We start from the raw sequence: 25,063 nt of genomic DNA, 5'->3' as shown, positions 1-25,063 counted from the left end.
AGGTGTAACCAGAGAAGGTTCCCATTGTTTTCATTCTGGTGGGATATGTTATATGCCATTAGAGTGAAAACTTAGTCTTTTGCTAGCAGTTGCCGCTAGGGCATCTATGCCATTTCGTTCGTTGCAATTCGGGACTGCACGCTGGGGTTTGTTTTGGTTGGATCAGGGAGAGCAGCATATGTGCCTCCTGATGAGAGACTAATAAGTTTCGAAACCGGTAGAGGTGCTTGCAGCACTCTCTGATTGGACTGGAATATGGTTCGGCTGTATTTTCGTTTTGCGACGAAATTGAAAATGGTTATTCATTTTTGATTTACATTTACTCTGTGTGGAGTATGAAGGGAACCAGTCTCGTTGGAACTCTACCGCGCTGAGCAGATGTGACGTGAATTGTAAATTGTAGAATTCCCTCATCTTCCTTAGTCTCAGCATCCGTATGGCTTGCAAATTGTAGAAGCCTCGGAGGTGTAACCAGAGAAGGTTCCCATTGTTTTCATTCTGGTGGGATATGTTATATGCCATTAGAGTGAAAACTTAGTCTTTTGCTAGCAGTTGCCGCTAGGGCATCTATGCCATTTCGTTCGTTGCAATTCGGGACTGCACGCTGGGGTTTGTTTTGGTTGGATCAGGGAGAGCAGCATATGTGCCTCCTGATGAGAGACTAATAAGTTTCGAAACCGGTAGAGGTGCTTGCAGCACTCTCTGATTGGACTGGAATATGGTTCGGCTGTATTTTCGTTTTGCGACGAAATTGAAAATGGTTATTCATTTTTGATTTACATTTACTCTGTGTGGAGTATGAAGGGAACCAGTCTCGTTGGAACTCTACCGCGCTGAGCAGATGTGACGTGAATTGTAAATTGTAGAATTCCCTCATCTTCCTTAGTCTCAGCATCCGTATGGCTTGCAAATTGTAGAAGCCTCGGAGGTGTAACCAGAGAAGGTTCCCATTGTTTTCATTCTGGTGGGATATGTTATATGCCATTAGAGTGAAAACTTAGTCTTTTGCTAGCAGTTGCCGCTAGGGCATCTATGCCATTTCGTTCGTTGCAATTCGGGACTGCACGCTGGGGTTTGTTTTGGTTGGATCAGGGAGAGCAGCATATGTGCCTCCTGATGAGAGACTAATAAGTTTCGAAACCGGTAGAGGTGCTTGCAGCACTCTCTGATTGGACTGGAATATGGTTCGGCTGTATTTTCGTTTTGCGACGAAATTGAAAATGGTTATTCATTTTTGATTTACATTTACTCTGTGTGGAGTATGAAGGGAACCAGTCTCGTTGGAACTCTACCGCGCTGAGCAGATGTGACGTGAATTGTAAATTGTAGAATTCCCTCATCTTCCTTAGTCTCAGCATCCGTATGGCTTGCAAATTGTAGAAGCCTCGGAGGTGTAACCAGAGAAGGTTCCCATTGTTTTCATTCTGGTGGGATATGTTATATGCCATTAGAGTGAAAACTTAGTCTTTTGCTAGCAGTTGCCGCTAGGGCATCTATGCCATTTCGTTCGTTGCAATTCGGGACTGCACGCTGGGGTTTGTTTTGGTTGGATCAGGGAGAGCAGCATATGTGCCTCCTGATGAGAGACTAATAAGTTTCGAAACCGGTAGAGGTGCTTGCAGCACTCTCTGATTGGACTGGAATATGGTTCGGCTGTATTTTCGTTTTGCGACGAAATTGAAAATGGTTATTCATTTTTGATTTACATTTACTCTGTGTGGAGTATGAAGGGAACCAGTCTCGTTGGAACTCTACCGCGCTGAGCAGATGTGACGTGAATTGTAAATTGTAGAATTCCCTCATCTTCCTTAGTCTCAGCATCCGTATGGCTTGCAAATTGTAGAAGCCTCGGAGGTGTAACCAGAGAAGGTTCCCATTGTTTTCATTCTGGTGGGATATGTTATATGCCATTAGAGTGAAAACTTAGTCTTTTGCTAGCAGTTGCCGCTAGGGCATCTATGCCATTTCGTTCGTTGCAATTCGGGACTGCACGCTGGGGTTTGTTTTGGTTGGATCAGGGAGAGCAGCATATGTGCCTCCTGATGAGAGACTAATAAGTTTCGAAACCGGTAGAGGTGCTTGCAGCACTCTCTGATTGGACTGGAATATGGTTCGGCTGTATTTTCGTTTTGCGACGAAATTGAAAATGGTTATTCATTTTTGATTTACATTTACTCTGTGTGGAGTATGAAGGGAACCAGTCTCGTTGGAACTCTACCGCGCTGAGCAGATGTGACGTGAATTGTAAATTGTAGAATTCCCTCATCTTCCTTAGTCTCAGCATCCGTATGGCTTGCAAATTGTAGAAGCCTCGGAGGTGTAACCAGAGAAGGTTCCCATTGTTTTCATTCTGGTGGGATATGTTATATGCCATTAGAGTGAAAACTTAGTCTTTTGCTAGCAGTTGCCGCTAGGGCATCTATGCCATTTCGTTCGTTGCAATTCGGGACTGCACGCTGGGGTTTGTTTTGGTTGGATCAGGGAGAGCAGCATATGTGCCTCCTGATGAGAGACTAATAAGTTTCGAAACCGGTAGAGGTGCTTGCAGCACTCTCTGATTGGACTGGAATATGGTTCGGCTGTATTTTCGTTTTGCGACGAAATTGAAAATGGTTATTCATTTTTGATTTACATTTACTCTGTGTGGAGTATGAAGGGAACCAGTCTCGTTGGAACTCTACCGCGCTGAGCAGATGTGACGTGAATTGTAAATTGTAGAATTCCCTCATCTTCCTTAGTCTCAGCATCCGTATGGCTTGCAAATTGTAGAAGCCTCGGAGGTGTAACCAGAGAAGGTTCCCATTGTTTTCATTCTGGTGGGATATGTTATATGCCATTAGAGTGAAAACTTAGTCTTTTGCTAGCAGTTGCCGCTAGGGCATCTATGCCATTTCGTTCGTTGCAATTCGGGACTGCACGCTGGGGTTTGTTTTGGTTGGATCAGGGAGAGCAGCATATGTGCCTCCTGATGAGAGACTAATAAGTTTCGAAACCGGTAGAGGTGCTTGCAGCACTCTCTGATTGGACTGGAATATGGTTCGGCTGTATTTTCGTTTTGCGACGAAATTGAAAATGGTTATTCATTTTTGATTTACATTTACTCTGTGTGGAGTATGAAGGGAACCAGTCTCGTTGGAACTCTACCGCGCTGAGCAGATGTGACGTGAATTGTAAATTGTAGAATTCCCTCATCTTCCTTAGTCTCAGCATCCGTATGGCTTGCAAATTGTAGAAGCCTCGGAGGTGTAACCAGAGAAGGTTCCCATTGTTTTCATTCTGGTGGGATATGTTATATGCCATTAGAGTGAAAACTTAGTCTTTTGCTAGCAGTTGCCGCTAGGGCATCTATGCCATTTCGTTCGTTGCAATTCGGGACTGCACGCTGGGGTTTGTTTTGGTTGGATCAGGGAGAGCAGCATATGTGCCTCCTGATGAGAGACTAATAAGTTTCGAAACCGGTAGAGGTGCTTGCAGCACTCTCTGATTGGACTGGAATATGGTTCGGCTGTATTTTCGTTTTGCGACGAAATTGAAAATGGTTATTCATTTTTGATTTACATTTACTCTGTGTGGAGTATGAAGGGAACCAGTCTCGTTGGAACTCTACCGCGCTGAGCAGATGTGACGTGAATTGTAAATTGTAGAATTCCCTCATCTTCCTTAGTCTCAGCATCCGTATGGCTTGCAAATTGTAGAAGCCTCGGAGGTGTAACCAGAGAAGGTTCCCATTGTTTTCATTCTGGTGGGATATGTTATATGCCATTAGAGTGAAAACTTAGTCTTTTGCTAGCAGTTGCCGCTAGGGCATCTATGCCATTTCGTTCGTTGCAATTCGGGACTGCACGCTGGGGTTTGTTTTGGTTGGATCAGGGAGAGCAGCATATGTGCCTCCTGATGAGAGACTAATAAGTTTCGAAACCGGTAGAGGTGCTTGCAGCACTCTCTGATTGGACTGGAATATGGTTCGGCTGTATTTTCGTTTTGCGACGAAATTGAAAATGGTTATTCATTTTTGATTTACATTTACTCTGTGTGGAGTATGAAGGGAACCAGTCTCGTTGGAACTCTACCGCGCTGAGCAGATGTGACGTGAATTGTAAATTGTAGAATTCCCTCATCTTCCTTAGTCTCAGCATCCGTATGGCTTGCAAATTGTAGAAGCCTCGGAGGTGTAACCAGAGAAGGTTCCCATTGTTTTCATTCTGGTGGGATATGTTATATGCCATTAGAGTGAAAACTTAGTCTTTTGCTAGCAGTTGCCGCTAGGGCATCTATGCCATTTCGTTCGTTGCAATTCGGGACTGCACGCTGGGGTTTGTTTTGGTTGGATCAGGGAGAGCAGCATATGTGCCTCCTGATGAGAGACTAATAAGTTTCGAAACCGGTAGAGGTGCTTGCAGCACTCTCTGATTGGACTGGAATATGGTTCGGCTGTATTTTCGTTTTGCGACGAAATTGAAAATGGTTATTCATTTTTGATTTACATTTACTCTGTGTGGAGTATGAAGGGAACCAGTCTCGTTGGAACTCTACCGCGCTGAGCAGATGTGACGTGAATTGTAAATTGTAGAATTCCCTCATCTTCCTTAGTCTCAGCATCCGTATGGCTTGCAAATTGTAGAAGCCTCGGAGGTGTAACCAGAGAAGGTTCCCATTGTTTTCATTCTGGTGGGATATGTTATATGCCATTAGAGTGAAAACTTAGTCTTTTGCTAGCAGTTGCCGCTAGGGCATCTATGCCATTTCGTTCGTTGCAATTCGGGACTGCACGCTGGGGTTTGTTTTGGTTGGATCAGGGAGAGCAGCATATGTGCCTCCTGATGAGAGACTAATAAGTTTCGAAACCGGTAGAGGTGCTTGCAGCACTCTCTGATTGGACTGGAATATGGTTCGGCTGTATTTTCGTTTTGCGACGAAATTGAAAATGGTTATTCATTTTTGATAAATATTTTACTTAAAAATAAATTGGATAATGCAATTTATCTTTTATTTTGACTACCATCAAAAAAAATTTATCATGTATTTCTTTTCACGTTTGTATATTTGTATAATAGGTACATTTTAACTCATTTAATACTTCCTGTATGGGTGTATCGTTTTGAAAACGTAGGGAAATCCTTGGAGATTCGTGGAGATTCGTATTCGTAATCGGTAATTCGATATTCATAGCCAGAACATTATTTTTGGTAATCAGAAAAAGTCATTCATCCACTTTCAATGTCAAGAGTCAAGTGTGAAAAATAGATGATGCGTCTACTTCAACCAGATCACTTCTTATGTAAATATTATGATTACAAATACCTTTTCAACGAAATATTATAATAAAAACTTAATTGTTTCTGGCTGATATGAGTTTGCACTTTCAGTTTGCTTCTGTATTTATAAAATAAAATTTGCATTATGGTTTTGTTTAGAATAATTACTTGAGAATAATAATTATGATTGGGATCCAAAATAATACCTAACCTAATCCTAATCACCGTAAAAACCTAATAACCGGTTTTTACTTTAAAAAGAAAAAGCCGGTTATAACCGGGACAAAAAAACAACCGGTAAAACCGGTTATTGCGAAGTATAAAACCGGTTTTACGTTAAAACCGGTAGATTTTTCCCATTCCTACTCAGAGGGCCATGCTAACAATCACAAGGAGACAGAATACCAAATAATATCAGGCAAAGAACAAAAATCAAAGACATAGTAGAACATGTAGCAAAAAGAAGTGGAGATGTGCAGGTCGTGTTTCTATGAATCAACTGTCACTTCCGCTGATTAGAAGTTAACTGGTATATGGTATATAAATAGGTATATGAAATAATTATTATGCATACCTATGCTGGTTTTATAGAGATTCAGTTAGTTTTATAGAGATTCGGTTAGTTTTATAGTGATTCGGTTAGTTTTAAAGAGATTTAGTTAGTTTTATAGAGATTCGGTTACTTTAATAGAGATTCGGTTACTTTTATAGAGATTCAGTTAGTTTTATAGATTCAGTTAGTTTTATAGAGACTCAGTTAGTTTTATAGAGATTCGGTTAGTTTTATAGAGATTCAGATAGCTTTATAGAGATTCAGTTAATTTTATAGGGATTCAGTTAGTTTTATAGAGATTCAGATAGTTTTATAGAGATTCAGTCAGTTTTATAGAGATTCAGATAGCTCTATAGAGATTCAGTTAGTTTTATATAGATTCAGATAGTTGTATAGATAATGAGTTAGTTTTATAGAGATTCAGTTAGTTTTATAGAGGTTCAGTTTGTTTTATAGAGATTCAGTTAGTTTTATAGAGATTCAGTTAGTTTTATAGAGATTCAGTTAGTTTTATAGAGATTCGGTTAGTTTTATAGAGACTCGGTTAGTTTTATAGTGATTCGGATAGTTTTATAGAGATTCAGTTAGTTTTATAGAGATTAGGTTAGTTTTATAGAGATTCGGTTAGTTTTATAGATACTAAGTTAGTTTTATAGAGATTCAGTTAGTTTTATAGAGATTCAGATGATTTTACAGAGATTCGGTTAGTTTAATAGAGATTCGGTTACTTTTATAGATATTCAGTTAGTTTTATAAAGATTCAGTTAGTTTTATAAAGATTCGGTTAGTTTTATAGAGATTCAGTTAGTTTTATAAAGATTCAGTTAGTTTTATAGAGATTCGGTTAGTTTTATAAAGATTCGGTTAGTTTCATAGAGATTCAGTTAGTTTTATAGAGATTCGGTTAGTTTTAGAGAGATTCGGTTAGTTTTATAGAGATTCAGTTGGTTTTATAAAGATTCGGTTAGTTTTATAGAGATTTAGTTAGTTTTATAGAGATTCGGTTAGTTTTATAAAGATTCGGTTAGTTTTATAGAGATTCACTTAGTTTTATAGAGATTCGGTTAGTTTTATAGAGATTCAGTTAATGTTATAAAGATTCAGTTTGTTTTATAGAGATTCGGTTAGTTTTATAAAGATTCGGTTAGTTTTATAGAGATTCAGTTAGTTTTGTAGAGATTCGGTTAGTTTTATAGAGATTCGGTTAGTTTTATAGAGATTCAGTTAGTTTTATAGAGATTCAGTTAGTTTTATAGAGATTCGGTTAGTTTTATAGAGAATGGTTAGTTAGAAACTAACTTCACTTAGAATCTTTATAAAACTAACCGAATCTCTATAAAACTAACCGAATCTCTATTAAACTAACTGAGTCGCTATAAAACTAACTGAATCTCTATAAAACTAACCGAATCTCTATAAAACTAACCGAATATCTATAAAACTAACCGAATCTCTATAAAACTAACCGAATCTCTATAAAACTAACCGAATCTCTATAAAACTAACCGAATCTCTATAAAACTAACCGAATCTCTATAAAACTAACTGAATCTCTATAAAACTAACTGAATCTCTATGAACTAACTGAATCTCTATAAAACTAACTGAATCTCTAATTAATGAACAAATTACAATAATAATTATTAATTAAATTATATTGAGTCCATCGTATTAGTTGACCTTCGATATCGATTATAATTTTTCCGTTTTATCTTCGATTAATGGAGGTTTATAATTTTTTATTTAGTCCTGCGACTTCTTTCAGTTTTTTGTGCATATTGAATGCGTCGTAGATACGCTCGTAGTTCTCAATTTCTTTACATTATTGTTTATGCCACTCTAATTTAGCTAATCTTATTTTTCTTTGAATCATACTGTTTGGAATTTTGTATTCTGTCAGATTAGCATTCTTATATTTTCTTCTTGCATCCATTAAATTCAATATCTCTTCTGTCATCCACTGTTGCTTATTCCTACGCTGATTTTCCATTAGATGATCTTCTTGGACTTTTACAATGTTTTTTGCATGACTCCTATAATTACACCTCTGAATTTTTATTTCCGAATTTCTGAAACTGATCTTCTAACTTATCGGTTACTATTTCTTTCCCTTCCGCATTTGATAGTTTATCTTTGCTTATACTAGGACATATTTTGGGATTTTTCGTGTATACCGAGCATAAGAAATTTTTACTTGAAAACTTTGCAAGAATATTGTTCTCTTCGAGATACTTTCCTAATTGATTTTTAGTGTATATTTTTTCTCATCGTAGACATAAATTCGCGTTGTAGGGAGAAATATCAAGAAGTTCGTAGAACTAATAACGTCTTATGTACGCGTAGTCATAAATAACTCAACAAAATAGTCCCTCATAATTATTTTCTTGAGGAGTTCGGACAACTTCGTAAAATGTAGTTCTGTTGAAAGATGCTTGAATTTCCCCCGAGACTCACAAGCGTAACATGGGAAATCGTGTGGAGGGAGGGAGGAAGATCATTTACCAAACATCCCTCTGTGGTGGTCTTAGACTAAATATTAATCTCGGCTTAAAAGTATCCGATACGCACATAATAATTTCTTGTAAATTAATATAAAACCAAATGTTTTAGATATTATCATAGTTGAAGTAAGCCAACCCTTATTGAGACAATATGCGTCAAAACACGCCACTTAATTCATCAACGTTCGTAAAAAGATATTTTTGAATTTTTTCCATTATTCTCTCTTTCACTCTCTCTCTCTCTCTCTCTCTCTCTCTCTCTCTCTCTTGTTCTTCTTCATGTACCATGTCCTTTCAAAACGTGGGTTACCATCACAGCTATCTTAATTTTATTCACTGCCACCCTAAAAGCATGCTTGTATCAACACCATACCAATCTCGCAAGTTCTTCAACCATGAGGTTCTTCTTCGCCCTGGACTGCGTTTTCCTGCTATTTTTCCTTGCATGATATTTTCTAGCAACCTATATTTGAGACCTCTCATTACATGTCCGAAATACTCCAGCTTTCTCTGCTTGATGCTTTTTATGATATCAGTAGTCTTGCTGAGACGTTCTAGTATTGTGGAGTTTAGAATCTTCTCCACCCAAGAAACTTTTTAAAATTCTTCTATAGAACCACATTTCGAAAGCCTCAAAGCGATTTAAAACGATTTTATTCACGGTCCAGAACTCGACACCGTAAAGTAAGACCGAGAACACGTAGCAGCTAAGTAGGTGGATCCTCAATGCCAATTTTAGGTCTCTGTTACATAGCACCTTGGACATCCTTCTAAAAGCGGCTCTACCCTGCTCTATCCTAGATCTAATTTCGCCGTGACTTTCTGCGTTACAATTTAATTGCTGTCCAAGGTAAACGATTTTATCAACTTGCTCAAGTTTGGTATTATTTACATATGTAGACGGTTTTATATGCTGTTGTTTACTTATTAGGAGTATTTTGGTTTTCCGTATGTTCAGATCCAGACCTGCCTCCCTACAACTCTCAACGACACTATCAAGTAGTGTTTGCAGATCGTATTGAGTAGAAGCTAGAAGTACTATGTCGTCCGCATATCGCAAATTATTGATGACTTCACCGTTTACAAGTATTCCTTCTTGCTTTTCAGAAGGTGGTTTTCTGAAAATTCTTTCAGAGTAATCGTTGAAAAGCAGGGGTGACAAGAGGCATCCCTGCCGTACTCCTCTTTTAATATTAAGAGCCTGTAATTCCACACCATCTACTAATGGTGTTAGATTAGTAGTTTGATTGTTGTTGATTTTTGTTGTTTGATTCATGTTTGAATATGTAAGTTAAAGCAGGAATAGGGTCAGATAATAGAACAAATGATGGAGTTTAAATTTCTTGGCATCACACTATCTAGCTACGGAAAGCTCGAAGGAAAAGTGAAAGATCAAGTGAACAGAACAAACAGAGCCGCAGGTTGCCTGAATAACACAATATGGAGAAATAAAAATATCGGAAAAGAAATGAAAGGCAGAATTTACAAAACAGTCATCAGACTAATGACATATGCGGTAGAACAGTGGTGCTCAGACTTATATTGCGTGGGATCTACCACATAAACTTCAAGCGTCCAGCGATCGAAGACATGCTAGTAAAATAAAACAATTTTGAAAATAAAAAACTTTATTGCACCTTTCTATTTGATAAAAGTTATAACTACAACTACAGGGAGTTGTAATTATTAAAGTCATGTTTTTCATCTTAAATTTATTTCGATGTTGATCCATTATCCATCCATCCAAGTTTTTCATATGATGGTAAGTAATTACCGAGGGCCAAACGCAAGCATCATGACAGATGTTTGTAAGTAAGCCGATTACACTACTTTGATTTCGCTACCTTCATTTGGGAAAATGCAGGCTCACACAAGTATGTTGATCCAAAAAATGATGGGAGCTACAGAGCTACTTGCTTCAAAGACAGATATTTGTGAGACGATATGAAAGACCAACATTTCGTATCGGTATCGGTCGCTCTTGACGTACGATGTATATCTGAAATTATTTTCGGTACCTCAGTGTGGACGGAAATGATCTCCATGTTGAAAGTAATGGATATTTCTGTAGCAATTTTTTCTACGTCTTCACAAGAAAATGGATTTGACACGAATGTTACATTTACAATATCTGTCTGTTTTTTTAAATCAGCGAAGCGTCTTTTAAACTCGCTGTGTGCTTGCATCTCCGTCTCGTAATAAACATAATTCAAATGAGCGGTTACCCTTTTTTTCAACGATGGAAAGTCGTTTAAATCCTTTCTGTTCATTTCATTAATTAATATTTTTTCTGTATATGTATTTTTTCCGTGAATCGCGATCGCCTTTAAAATCGCGATCGACCTTTTGAGCTCCACTGCGGTAGAATCACCACCTGACACGGAGAGGACAAAAAGGATGATAGAAACAGCAGAGATGAAACCCTTCGAAACATCTATGGTAAGACACTATGCCACTGAGCTAGAAGTACATATATAAGACGGGGATCCAAGGTAGAGAATTTTAAGAACTGGGTAAGAAACAGTAGAGTAAAATAGAACTACCATATAAGGCGAATGACAACAAATATAGTATTAAAGACTATGATGAAATGGCAAGTTACTGGTGACACATGGAAAAAACAGACAGAGACATGATCAAGAAGAAGAAGAATTAACAAAACACTTGCCTTATATTTAATAATTGTTAAAAAATGTAAGCTATTTTAGGTTACTAAGTTGCTAGTTACACTTTTAGTGAAATATTTTGTTTATTGTCCACGAAACAAAACTTGTAAGCAGCTGTGTTTTGTTTTGCTAAAAAATACTTCGAAGAGCAATATTGAAGTTAAAAACTCGCGCAGAGTGTTCTAGTAATAATTGTTTCTTATCCATCTCAGGCATATATTTCCAGTTTTTCTTATCTATCTGATTTCTTTTCCTTTTAATATTCCAACCACTCAGAACGTCAATGGCGCTACACCAACACCTCGTTGCTTCCACCCTAACCTTAAGCCTTAATTGGTTGCCAAGAGAGAAGTAAACTTTGTTTAAGGTACTTTAATGTTAGGGAAATGACGTTGATATGAGTCTTTTGTAACTTATCTAAATGTTACGCCAGCTACGTCCTATTACCTCTCACTATTTTCTTTATGCGTTAACGGGATCTTTATATAAGTGCTCAAACTTTTGTTCAACTTTTATTATTATCCGCGAACTTTTAGGTCTGTACGTAGTGAAAAATTTGCATGATTTCAGGAATCACCGGGAAAACCTTTAGGTGAAAAGTTTTGACACTACATTCTCCACGCTATTCATCTTTTTCAAGTTTTGTTTTGCATTTGGCTTAAACAGTTTGATATGTAAAAAATGTGTAACACGTTTTGACTTTTCTGACTTTCTTTGTTGTTTTTCCTTCATTTTCATTTTTACCTTATAACATAAATATATGTAATTCGAAATTATATATTATGTATCATTATCTAAATTATCTCTACTCTAAATCTTCAGTTTACTCCCAATGCTACAAAGTGTGAGACAAATCAACGGGTTTCGAAATAGGAACTTCAGAGATAGAATATTTATACCGGGGGCGGTCAATAAATACGGTCTTGTAATTAAAAAAATAAGGGGTGAAGCGATCATGATTTTGGTACCGTTTCACTACATATATGTTAACTTATATTAGTAAATTTCTCTTTTATGATAAATATTAGTATTTTTAAAGACATTCAAATTTCTAAGCGATGGCGGAATTGTTGAGGATCAATAAAAATGAAACAAACTACAATGATTAATATCGTAGTCAAATAAATCCCGTGTTTTTATAAATTACGTAATCATAACATATCCTACTCGAAAAGCGTCGATTAAGTCGTAGCACCAAACCAAACAATATAAAATAAACTATTTATTTGCACACAATTCAATCGAATTTACATTTATGTTATTTATATAATCGATTTTGTATTTTTTTTTATTTGCCTTTTTCAATGTTTCCATTAGCTGGTATTTGCGCTCCGTATTAAAAACAAAGTGAATTTTGTTTGAAATAATATATATAATTATTCTGCCATTGCACACGATTATCTACGTTAAAAATTTACTAAATAAATATTAAATTCATTAATTTTCCTGATTCGATATATCATTCGAAAAATTTCATTACTAAATATAAATAAAACCATAACAAGTTAGAGAAGTAGCTACAATTAAATAATAATACAATAAAATATTGCGCCACGTATAAACCATGTCACTTTGCAACATAGGACTGCTCCACATTCTCTACCTGTTCAAAATGTTTCTGAAAAAACCCAGCAAATCTTCATTAGTGGAGTCGGCATCAGAAGGAAAAGAGAATATCAAACAAAGGAACAAGTGAAGAAGGTATAAAAAATAGACTTTGACAAACAAAAGACTAGATACGAAAATTGAACACGGTACTGTGAGATAAGAACATCAGTATAAAAACAGAAAGAAAAATATATAATACCATGACAAGAAGTATCTTGACTTATGGGTATGAAAATTGGATAAAAAATAAGAAATCCAAAAACAAAATTAGAGCAACAAAGTCAAAGATGGAATTCCTAAGGACAAGCTGCAAAGTAACAAGAAGCGATATAATAAATATTATAGACATTCAGAAAAGAATGGGAATGAACTCGGTTATAATAGACTAGGTAGAACAGAAGAGATTAACCTGGTAAAGACATGTTAGGAGAGTGGACAAAAACGTTGGATAAACAGAATAACAGAATGCAGCCCGATAGTAAGAAGGAAAAAAGGCACACTCCGAAGATCTTCCACATATGAAGTGGATGAAGCAACAGAAAGGAGCAATCTACAGGACAGGGGCTGGCTAATCAGAAAGAACTGGAGAGAACGGTTGAAAGAAGAAATACAGTGAAAACTATGGAAATCCTTAGTATATAACCATTGATTATAAGATATCGGCGTCAAATATTAGGTCGGGCTAGAGCACGTTTAAATTGAAGACATGAATGACATTCAGTATTGTTCACAGATGAGTCCAGATTTTACCGATTTTCACACAGCCGTCGAGTACATATAAGGATAATATCAAGGGTACCAAGAAATCAGGTTAGCTGACTGCCAATACTTTGCCAACGGTTTTTGGAACCATTCTAGTAATTTAGAGAATAACTGTTACCAAACAGAACAAGTGAGTCGCGGTGGAGGTGGAGGAGCGGTCGCGGTCGATGTCGACATCCATGTAAAACAAACAGATTGTAGTGAATGGAAGAGAACAGATCAGGTAAGTCGCAGTGGAGATTTAGCGAGATGCCATCCAGGAGGTTTAAATCGATGCTTTTGAAAATAAAATGAGTTTGTTTTACATGGATGTCTACTGCACGGCTTACAAGGATGCTTCCCTGTTATTGGTCCGTTCGAAGCCAAGTTGTCATTACCTGCGCTATCTGAGTTGATACTTTTTATATAATCCCTTTTTTGTATTCAGTTTATTTTTGAATTTCTAAAGTAATAATTAAATTCAGTAAATTTTTGAAATATGAAGGAGGATCTGATTATTTACAGCTGACGTTTCATCACTATCATCACTTTACTGACACAATATCGCAAAAGCACAGTCTTTTTGTCATTCAAATTTCATTAAACTACTTCACTTGGTAGTGATTCTAGCTCGACTGACAGCGCAGGTGACCTCCTTGCTACGTGATGTCGACATCGACCGCGACTTAACTAGTAGCATCCACCGCGACCTACACCTCCACCTCGACCCACTTGTTCTGTTCTTACCCTTAGAGACTCTGTAGTAGACTGCAAGTAATTCTTCTTCTTGACTGGCTTTACAACTCGATATTGAGTCTTCTCCTAATCCACTGTGTCCTCCATCATCTATAACCTTGCTTTTTCATTTTCCATTTATTATACACCAATCCTAGATAAATCAGATGCAACATCATGCTTTCATTTTTTTCTGGGATGGTCCTACTGATATTCTACTTCTGGTCTCTCAAAAAACACTGTCTGTAACACTCTGTCTTTCTTCGATCTTACCACATGACAAGGTTAGCTTTAATATGTGTGACGATATTTTCAGTACCATACAAAGTCACCAATTCAGCATTGAGGTGCCTTCTCCACTCTCCTGTCAATTCATCCCTTTTTGTCTTTTTGATGCAAGTAATTCCCTATCTAAAATTGAAATATCCACATATAAATATTAAAATTATCCATCGTGAATGTAATAGTGTCCAAATGAATCGCTTATTACAATCTAGAATCACGCCGATCCACTGATTTCAAAAATCCTCTCGTCGAATATTGTAGTAGTGATATTTTCCAATAATTTCCATTCCGTATAAAAGTACATATTTGTTTTAAATTGGCTGGTACGCATTCATAATAAACATACATGAATTTAAATGAACCAGCATAATTCTGGATCAAAGCGAGATACACGGATTTGTCTCGATATCCACTTTTTTTATGGAATTCTGCGCTCTTTGTGCATCGCATATTTAGATATGTATGACGGCTCTAATAAAGGTTTTATTTTAGCTCGAAATTAGAAAAGTAATATTAAAAACAACTGAAATAAGTCGGAAAATGCATGAATAATTGCTAGAATAAATTTTATTAAGTTATACTTTTTTAGTCGCGTTGGGAGTAAATTTAAATGTGCGCGAATTCATCAAAAGTCTTGGTCCTGAGCGCAGCTGAAACGTAACACGTGCTCTGATTGGGTAATTACTATGACCTGTCAACAATTGTTCAATATGTCGGTTATGAGTAAAACATGTGTATATTAGTTTCTATTGTTGTGAGGGCAGAGAAAAAAGCAAGATTAAAATTGTAGTGACTTTTTAAATAGTTTCTAAAAGCAACAGGTACCTACCTAATTCTAAATGTCTCAGTATCGTAATAAAAACTTGCATAGTTACCTACCTACCTATTTGGAAAATGTAAAATAAACCTATTAGTCGAGGAAATGAAGCTGGAAAAATGGCAAAACCTCGCAATTTTTTCGTCCAGCATCGATTTGTACAAAAATTTAGGATCAGGTTCATTTCACCCTCTAGTTCATTTTCTATATTGAGCCGTTGTACGCTTCTGGTTTTTTAAGGGTGAAAACCACCCCTAATTGTAAAAAATTATAAAATAACATTTTAAACTTTAATATTGTCAACATTTGCTTCTTATTAGTTACATAATGATTGTTTTGTGCTTTAAGATATAATATCACAATATTTCAACCCTTAAAACCACCCTTGTTGGAGCTATATATGAAAAGTTTACGTATCCTAAAAGAATAATTTCGGCTTGCATCAATTTACATAAAAATTTGGGGTTAGGATCATCTTATCCTGTACTTCATATTCTATATCATGCTCAAGGGCGTGGATTATTTTTAGGGGTGTAAACTACCCTTATTGTCAAAAATTATATAAAAACATTGTAAACTTTAATATAGGTAAAATTTGGTTTTGACTGGTTAAATAATGATTGTTTTATGCTTTAGGATATAATATCATAATATTTCAACCCTTAAAAACCACTATTAATAACATTGAAATTTTTATAAGTAGACAATTTAATAGATCTATATACAGAAAAAAAAGTAGAATTAAAGAATTACAAAAACATTTATTTACACAAAAATACGAATTTACAATTATATAAAAATACACAACAAATAGTTTTTTAGTCATCTTTCAGTACACGAACCGGCTCTGTGGTATTATATAGGTACATTGAAAATGCTCTATAAGGACTGTTCGAATCTTTCGAAAAAAAAATAATTTTATAAACATAGCTCCTTCATTTTCGTCGATGAAAAGTTTTTTAAATAATAGTTTTGTAGGATTTTTGAAGAGTAATAAGACTGTGTAAATTAAATTCCATAAGATCCCTTAATTTATAATTGAGGTGGGTTTAAAGGGCTCCAATAAGGGGATGTTTGCTCGTAAATAGATGTTTTAAACAGCTATATCTCGCTAACTGTTCATTGTAATGAAAATCTATGCATAAGGAAATTTTAGCTATTAAAAACTCTACAATTTAGTAATCTATTATTTTTTTCGGAGTATTTTCGGAGATATTTTGAAGAAAATGATAAAAAATGCAAAATTGCAAAAAATAAATTTTTCTTTAAACTCCAATTTTTCTAAAATTAGGCCTTTTAAATAGGTCAAACTTCTTGGGTGTATTGACAATATAAATATAAAAGGAATTACAGAAAGGCGAAGACCAATTTTTAGTTACAAGGGTAGTTAGGGGGTTGTTTCCACTGTTTTTTTCGTAGAGAAAACAGGAGAGAACAGGTACCGACTTTTTGATCATAAGTTGCGCTCAATTTTTATGCTAGAAAGTTTTTATATATTTTTTTAAAGATCTTATTGTATTCTTGAAGAAACATCATGTAAGTTTTCCTGGAAAATGCAAAAGTTTTCTTGTTATTTGGCTTTGATTATTTCAAATTATGCATTTGACGAAAAAAACTAACCTTTAACATGCCGTATCTCGGTTTGTATTGGTCGTAAAAATATTATAGAAAAACAGTTTCGTTTGTGCTACTAAAAGATACAATTTTGATATCTACAGTTTTTTTTATTAAATGCATATTTTTCGAGTTATTCTCAAAAAACCCTCTAAAACAGTCGATTTTTCCATTGAAAAACTGTTACTTTTAACCACGAATAACTCGAAAAGTATTAGTTTTGCGAAGAAAATGTAAAAAACATTTTTTCTTAAAATAACTTCTTACATCGATTTACATGGTTAAAATATAATAAAAATTCCCACCCCCCAGATGGGGTGGCAACTACCCACAAGGTTTTAGCGTACATCAGCATGATATAGAAAATGATCCTTGGACTATTTCCTACCTTCTTGTGAAAATTTCAAGTAAATCCATGCTGGACGAAAAAATTGCGAGCCAAAATGCTTCATTTCCTCGACTATATGTAGTATGTAATGCTTTGATTTACATAATTTAATTACCAACAAAATTTCTACCAATATTCATCTAATATTGTTTTCATACTCTATGTTTTGTTGTATTTTAATATTTAAATTCCACAAAAATCAAACAAAGTAATTTGGTTAAATTCAGAACTGGCAAATGTTTTAAGGTTGAGTTGGTCTATCTTCCAACATATAAGGCATATGTCTCCGTAGCCAAAATCTGAAGATACTTGAATTTCAAAACTAACCGCGCCCATAATCCGCAGGTTCAATCTCCAATACAAACTTTTATTTTTTTATTTTTTTTATACATTTTATGATTGTAAGTATATTATTATATAATTTTTTTTTCAGATAATACGTATTTAGTTAAAATTTTTCCAACAATTATTGTTCAGAAATCATTTGTGGCATTTTTCAATGTGTTTGTGTGTGTTTTATTCTTGTATTTTTTTTAATTTTTGAAAAGTACTAAGTATTCAAATTAGTTTAATATTTAAATAAAATATAAATAAACTGTTTAAAGTATATTAACTTCGTTGAAATCATAATAATAGAAGTATAACTTCTTACGTGCGTACAAAGTACACACACGTTCTTTTTTATTGTAGAATTCGCTGTAAAACGAAATCAAGAGACGTATTATATTTCAGTTCATTCAGAGAAAGCCATGAACACCCTCACTAGTTTCACCCTCTTAGAGATAATTAGATAGTGTATATATGACTATCTCTGAACGAACTCAAATACTCCAACCCTTCTACTATCGAATCACAACAAAATAAGTCGATATGGATGCTGTAGCGACATCTGCTTAAAACAATTCGAACTCTTATTTCCAGAGAAATAAAATCCCTAATGAGACCAAATTTCTGTTTACGCTTTCGTTGTTTCCATCACTTGCAAACCAAGTGAATGCCGAATAAAAGAAAACACGGGGAGATCTATAATTTGTACGTCACTTCCTGTATTCACAAGAATATCGGACACAATAGCCGGCTTGCAGTGTATGACTTTCTTTTATTATGAAAACGAGAATTTTACGATTAATTTACTTAATTGGGTTAGATGTATCTTAAAGTATTGCCCTCAATAAGTCTTATTTCCCCCTGTTCAATTGAAATATAATTCGATTGCTCAATGTCCAAACGTTTCTAGCGACAATGTGAAATAATTATAGGTGGTAGAGTAAATAATTTATTGACATCTAATAAATACGTACACTTTACGTAACTTCAACACTGACTTACATATTACTTGAGGTAAATATTCTAATTAAACTACGGACTCCAACACTTCAACCCCCTATTTATAAGCTCACAAATAAACTACAATCCATCAAAAAGGTTACTGTTTCTTGCATAGTAACAAAAATTTTGGACTTTACAAAATTTTTTGATGTTTACAAAAATATAATTTGAACTAGGAAATAGTTATTTCAGCAAAGCAATAGCAGTTGATTCAATTCTACAGGAAGTTGAATAAACTCGTAATTAAAGTATGTAACAAACCAACCCCTTACACTGCGCCTCTGTAGGGTGGCTGTGGAATGCGTATGGTCACCCACCGACACATGGCATTCCGAGAGCCCGGTACCTACATGGCCCCAGTGTCCTAATGTGTGTGGTCCGAGTATTTTGTTTGTATTTTAATGTTGTGCAGATGTGAATGGGACACACAGACAGTATTATGTTGGCTTTTGCTATTATTTAGTTAGCGATCGACTTTTGTAGGTAAACACGAAATAAACCGTTCCATCCAACGTTGTGATTTTCATTGTAAAAAACCCTAAACCCTTTGAGATTAATTATTATCAGTAATATCACATTATATGTTCGGCTATTCAATGTATATTATGTAATATTTGTCACCCATCGTGCCGCTATCTTATATGTTATATTTGACACCCTACTTAGAGTCCTATGGAATAAGTATAAAATAAATATCCTATCTATTATTATAGGTCTGGATCCCGCGTATGAAAAAAAAGTTTATTAATAGCAAGCTGAAAATTTGTTAATAGCTTAAGGGTGTCTAGTCGGACAAACTTTGATATATGGGAACACTGGAACAGGGGAAGTGTTAATTGTGGAACAGGTTAAAAATTTGGAACGGTCAGACCACGAAAACGGCTCATGTCTTTTGTCCGACAGAACAGACTTGAACTCTTCGAACAGAGATTAAACTCTTATGCAAAAATCAGACTGCTATTGATCACCAAATGGGCGTTTTAATGAGTGGAACATGTATAATATGTCAAATGACGGGAATTATGACAGGTGATAAATAGCAGTCTGATTTTTGCATGAGAGTTTAATCTCTGTTCGGAGAGTTTAAGTCTGTTCTGTCGGACAAAATAAATGTGCCGTTTTCGTGGTGTGACCGTTACAAATTTTTAACCTGTTCCACAATTAAAACTGCCCCTGTTCCAGTGTTCCCATATATCAAAGTTTATCCGACTAGACAGCCTTAAGCTATTAACAAATTTTCAGCTTGCTATTAATCAACTTTTTTTTTCATACGCGGGATCCAGACCTATATTATTACAATTATACACAGTGGAATAAGGAAGTTAAGAATAACGAAGATTAATCTGAGATTAATAGAAGGGTTAAGGATAAAGCCTGAAGCCACAGAAATTTTTAACACAACAAATTACAACCTGGACAGCTTACAACATGAATGTACGAGAACACTATATCAACGAAGACTAAGTAAAAAATTAGAAGATATAATCCAAAATGTATCCGTGGAAGAAGTGTATAAAAATATAATACATAGACAGTATGCAAACAGCCGCATAAGAAGCGCTTGGTTTAAAATCCGAACGCCACAGTAAAAAGCTATGGTGGACTGAAGACATACAAAACCTAATAATGGAGAAAAAGAAAGTGTACGTACGGTGGCTAAGTAGTAAACACCAAGTAGACAAAGAAAAATATTTGGACCTACGAAGAACAACAAGAAGAGCAGTAACAGCAGCAAAAAAAGAAATGTGGTATAGGAAATGCCAAGAGATCAACATTTACATAGGCGGAAGGAAGTGTTCAAAGACATGGAAATTTTTAAACAAAACAAAGAACACAGAAAGAAATACTACTTCTATTCAGTTAATACCAACAGAAAAATGGAAAGAATACTACGAGAGTTTGCTAACAGAAAGTAGAGCCGAATACAGGGTGAGGCAAATAAAGGGCCTATTAGAAATATCTCGAGAACTAAAGGCAACAGAATCATGAAAATTGGAATAAAGGGGTTTTGAAGGATGATCTATTAAATGAAAATATTTTCATCTCTTTGCAACTTCCGGTTATACCGGAAGTGGCTTATAACTTCGTTTTTTTTAAATGGGACACCCTATATATTTTTACATTTTTGAATTCTCTTCGATGTCTTCTTTCTTAAAATATGAGGTTTTGTAATATTATACAGGGTATTTTAAAAGATAATTACGTTTTTTTATTAATTTCGTAGCAAACTTAACGTAGAATTGTAGTAGTTTGACATCTAAAACTCTACTTACGTTAAAATGATTTTTAATATACTCTACTATTGTTAAGAATCATTAGTATAGCTAAATTTTTAATTTTAGTATACAGGGTCGGTCGAAACTCGGAATGAGTATTTTTTGAGTTTTCTTAAATGGAACACCCTGTATTTTAGTATTGTAATGAAATGATATTTTATGGTACATTTTTATTTCTTAAGCATTCCCTATACCTAACTGCTTTAATTTGTGCTTAATTGTTAATCGCACCAACAATCTTAACTAAGTAGGTATTTCGATAGCTAAACCATTATTGGTAATTTTAAGCACCAGTCTGGATTAATATGTATTTATTTCTTCTGAAAAATTATTTGGGATTGAGTATTTTCACGGCCAACCTAATAAAATTTTACGTATTTTTTGTTGAAATTAATGTTTAGCTTGAATCACCAATAATTCACAAATTAAAGCAGTTAGGTATAGAGAATGCTTAAGAAATAAAAAAGTACTATAAAATATCATTTCAGTACAATACAAAAATACAGGGTGTTCCATTTAAGAAAACTCAGAAAATACTCATTCCGAGTTTCGACCAACCCTGTATACTAAAATTAAAAATTTAGCTATACTAATGATTCGTAACAATAGTAGAGTATATTAAAAATCATTTGAACGTAAGTAGAGTTTTAGATGTCAAACTACTACAATTCTACAGGGTGTGAATGTTGCTACGAAATTAATAAAAAAAACGTAATTATCTTTTAAAATACCCTATATAATATTACAAAACCTTATATTTTAAGAAAGAAGACATCGAACAGAATCCAAAAATGTAAAAATATACAGGGTGTCCCATTTAAAAAAACGAAGTTATAAGCAACTTCCGGTATAACCGGAAGTGGCAAATTGATGAAAATATTTTCATTAAATAGATCACCCTTCAAAACCCTTCATTCCAATTTTCATGATTCTGTTGCCTTCAGTTTTCGAGATAATTCTAATAGGCCAGTTATCTGCCTCATCCTATATACCACACAATCACCACAGAAGTATTCGTTGAAGGCGAAGAGATAGTAGTGGGAGCTGATATGGTGAAGAAAGCTGTAAATGAACTAAAAAATGGTAGAGCTCCAGGGCCAGAAAATATTCCTTCCGAATTAATAAAATGTGGTAGAGACAAACTCTTTCAAGCACTTACTTGGTGTATGAAAAAATATATAAATGGTATCACACCACCCAGTTTATGGAAAGTAGCTTATACTTCTTCCATTCATAAAAAAGAAAATAAGTTAAATTGCTCAAATTACAGAGGAATATCGGTAACTAGTACACTACGCCGGGTGTACGGGCGCATTCTTAGAAATCTCATGGAGGTGGAGTATAGGGAACAAGAAGAAGAAGAACAGGCTGGTTTCCGCGCTGGAAGGACTTGCACAGATAATGTCTTCTGCCTAAAACAATTAATTGAAACAAATCAGCAACCACTCAAGAAACCCATCTCATGTTTGTTGATCTCCGTAAAGCATACGACAGCGTTCCTGTGACTAAATTGTGAAAATCACTACAAGAAACTAACATCAGCTACACTCTATATGAAAATTCTACATCACAAGTAAAAATTGGCAACACAATATCTAAAAAGTTCATCGTTAACAAGGGTCTGCGCCAGGGCTGCTGTATTTCAACAACTTTGTTCAAGATATATGTTGCAAAAGCACTAAACCAGTGGAAACGTAAATGCCACGGTATGGGTATAAACCTCGGAGAGGTTTGTTGATATGCCTTGCAATTTGCTGATGACCAAGTCATCATAGCTAATGATAAAGGCGATCTACAGCATATGGCAAGAAAACTAAAGGAGGAATATGAACAGTGGGGCTTGGAAATTTATGTGGAAGAAACTAAATACCTACCCATAGGAGCTGAATCTTCGATGGCACGGGAAAAGACGATGAAGAAATAAAGAAAAGGATAACACAAGCTAGAAAAACAATTGGCTGCCTAAATGGAATACTTTGGAGCTCCGAAATAGGAATACAGGGAAAATACAATATCTATGAAACACTTATTAAAAGCAGCCTATTTTACGGAGCAGAAACTTGGAGAATAACCGAGAATAACAGGAAAAAATTAGAAGCTGTAGAAATGGATGTGTTTAGAAGATCGTTAGGTATATAAGGAGTTCGAAATGAGGAAGTAAGACGACGAATTGGAATATAGGGTTACTTAACAACAGACATTGAGAGAAAACAGTTGATTTGGTATAGTCATGTTCAAAGAATGGAAGACACAAGATTGCCCAAAAAGATTATGCAGTGGGTACCACCAAACAGCAAAAAACGAGGAAGACCCAAAAAGACATGGAAAGAAGGGGTAACCAAAGCAATGAATACAAGGGATCTTAGAGATGGCCAATGGGATGATAGAAGGACGTGGAAGTTAGGCATCGGACAACGTCGAAAGACGTTCTAAAACCGATACATATATATGTTAAGGATAATAGGCAGAGAGAGCGAAATGTTAAAACACAATAAAGGAAAGGAAATTGCAATATCTCAATATCTCGGACATGTGATGAGAGGCGAAAGATATAACATATTAAGACTCATAATTCTAGGAAAAATAGAGGGTAAGAGAAGTGTAGGAAGGAGATGGATGCGTTTCCTGGTTGAAGAACCTGAGAGAATGGTTTGGTTGCAGCTCAAAGCAATTATTAAGAGCAGCTGCCTCAAAGGTCAAAATAGATCTGCCTCCAAAATCAGAAGAAGAATAATGTGAGATTACAAATTAAGAGTTTAATTTGTGATTGAACACTCCTCATCATCATTGTTACACTTATTTTGTTAATTTATTAAAAAAATATATTTAAATAAAGTTAAATAAAATTTGCTTAACATTCTAGGTAATAATTTTTCACGACCAACCAAATCTTTCGTTTCGTAGTTTCTACTGAACGGCACATCTATATATCGCAGCAGACAGTTATATAAATAATGTTAAGTGTCAGTTACAATCTGCTTAAGTTTTTGTTTGTATTTTACTCTTTGGTGTTGCTCAACGCTTTGAATCCTTTCCAACGACCATAACCACGAGCCACTATCAAATTAAATAACTCTCTTTTGGCTCTGCCAAATTGCAAATTGAAAAATAAGTGTGGTGTCATATTTATTCCTGGGAGAAGACTGCGAGATTTTAACTAGCGGGTCGGTTTTCCGAGTTTGATTTATTTATCGTTGTTTTTTATGAACTGACTTCGTTTCTTTTTTAGAGTAAACTTGCAAGATATATAGAGTGATCCAGTAAGGATTGATTTATTTATTTAGCGTATAGCATACAATAAGAACACATAATTAAAAACAATATTCTCCTTCTTCTTTGGCTATTACAACTCTGCGTGAGTCTTTGTCGCGTTTACTATTGTCTTCCATTGGTTCCGATCGTGTGCTATTTCCCATGGTCTCACTCTCAGCTTCTCTAGTTCTTCTCTGACTGCATCTTTCCACCTTTTTATAGGCCGTCCTGCCGGTCTTCTGCATTGCTAATCAGTCTGTCAGCCATTTGGTGTACTCCTATCATGAGTCGCTCTCCTATAGTCTTCTCCAGGCCTTGGGTAGGCTAAATTGTTCTCGATGTAAGGAAGTGGCCTTTAACAATGGAGTATATTGGTGGATAGGTAGTTGATGGTTAGCCTGGATTTTTCTATATTCTTTAAGAATAGAATGACTTCTTTGAAGTTTCGGAGGTGGGATGTGACTCAATAGAAAGCAAATACTTAGTTCGGTGTTGGTCTAATTGTACCGAAGATTATCCGTGATATCCTGTCAACTATGGGTACCAATCACTGATTTTAGATCATTTTCCTTGCCCAGTTTGGCAATGAAATCACCCAATACGATTTTGATGCCATATAGACCTGGATGTTGCGTACCAAAAAAAAGTTGATTAATAGCAAGCTAAAAATTTGTTACTAGCTTAAAGGTGTCTAGTCGGACAAACTTTGATGTATGGGAACACTGGAACAGGGGGAGTTTTAATTGTGGAACAGGTTAAAAATTTGGAACGTCAGACTACGAAAACGTTCCATGTATTTTGTCGGACAGAATTTTCAATTGATTTGTTACCATTTCATTAAACTCTCATGCAAAAATCAGACTGGTGTTTATCACCAACTGGGCATTTTAATGAGTCGAACATGTCAAATGACAGGAATCATGTTGGTTGGTAATAGCAGTCTGATTTTTGCATGAGAGTTTAATGAAAGGGTAACAAATCAATTGGATGTTATGTCCGACAAAATACATGGGACGTTTTCGTAATCTGACGTTCCAAATTTT

At 35.2% G+C, this 25,063-nt stretch overlaps 1 protein-coding gene across 1 annotated transcript in view; it reads right to left on the bottom strand.

Moving 5' to 3' along the window:
- Positions 1-24,265, bottom strand: part of LOC114329803 (uncharacterized) — a 273,164-nt gene extending 248,899 nt beyond the window's left edge. Inside the window, exon 1 of the mRNA XM_028279033.2 lies at positions 24,116-24,265. Coding sequence (XP_028134834.2) covers positions 24,116-24,265 — 150 coding nt within the window. The remainder of the gene's footprint in view (positions 1-24,115) is intronic.
- Positions 24,266-25,063: the final 798 nt, after the last annotated feature.

This window comes from Diabrotica virgifera, chromosome 5, assembly GCF_917563875.1.
Source record: "Diabrotica virgifera virgifera chromosome 5, PGI_DIABVI_V3a".
Classification (NCBI taxonomy): domain Eukaryota; kingdom Metazoa; phylum Arthropoda; class Insecta; order Coleoptera; family Chrysomelidae; genus Diabrotica; species Diabrotica virgifera.
Note: the sequence above shows the minus strand (reverse complement) of the source record. Positions and strands in the feature narration are given on the sequence as shown.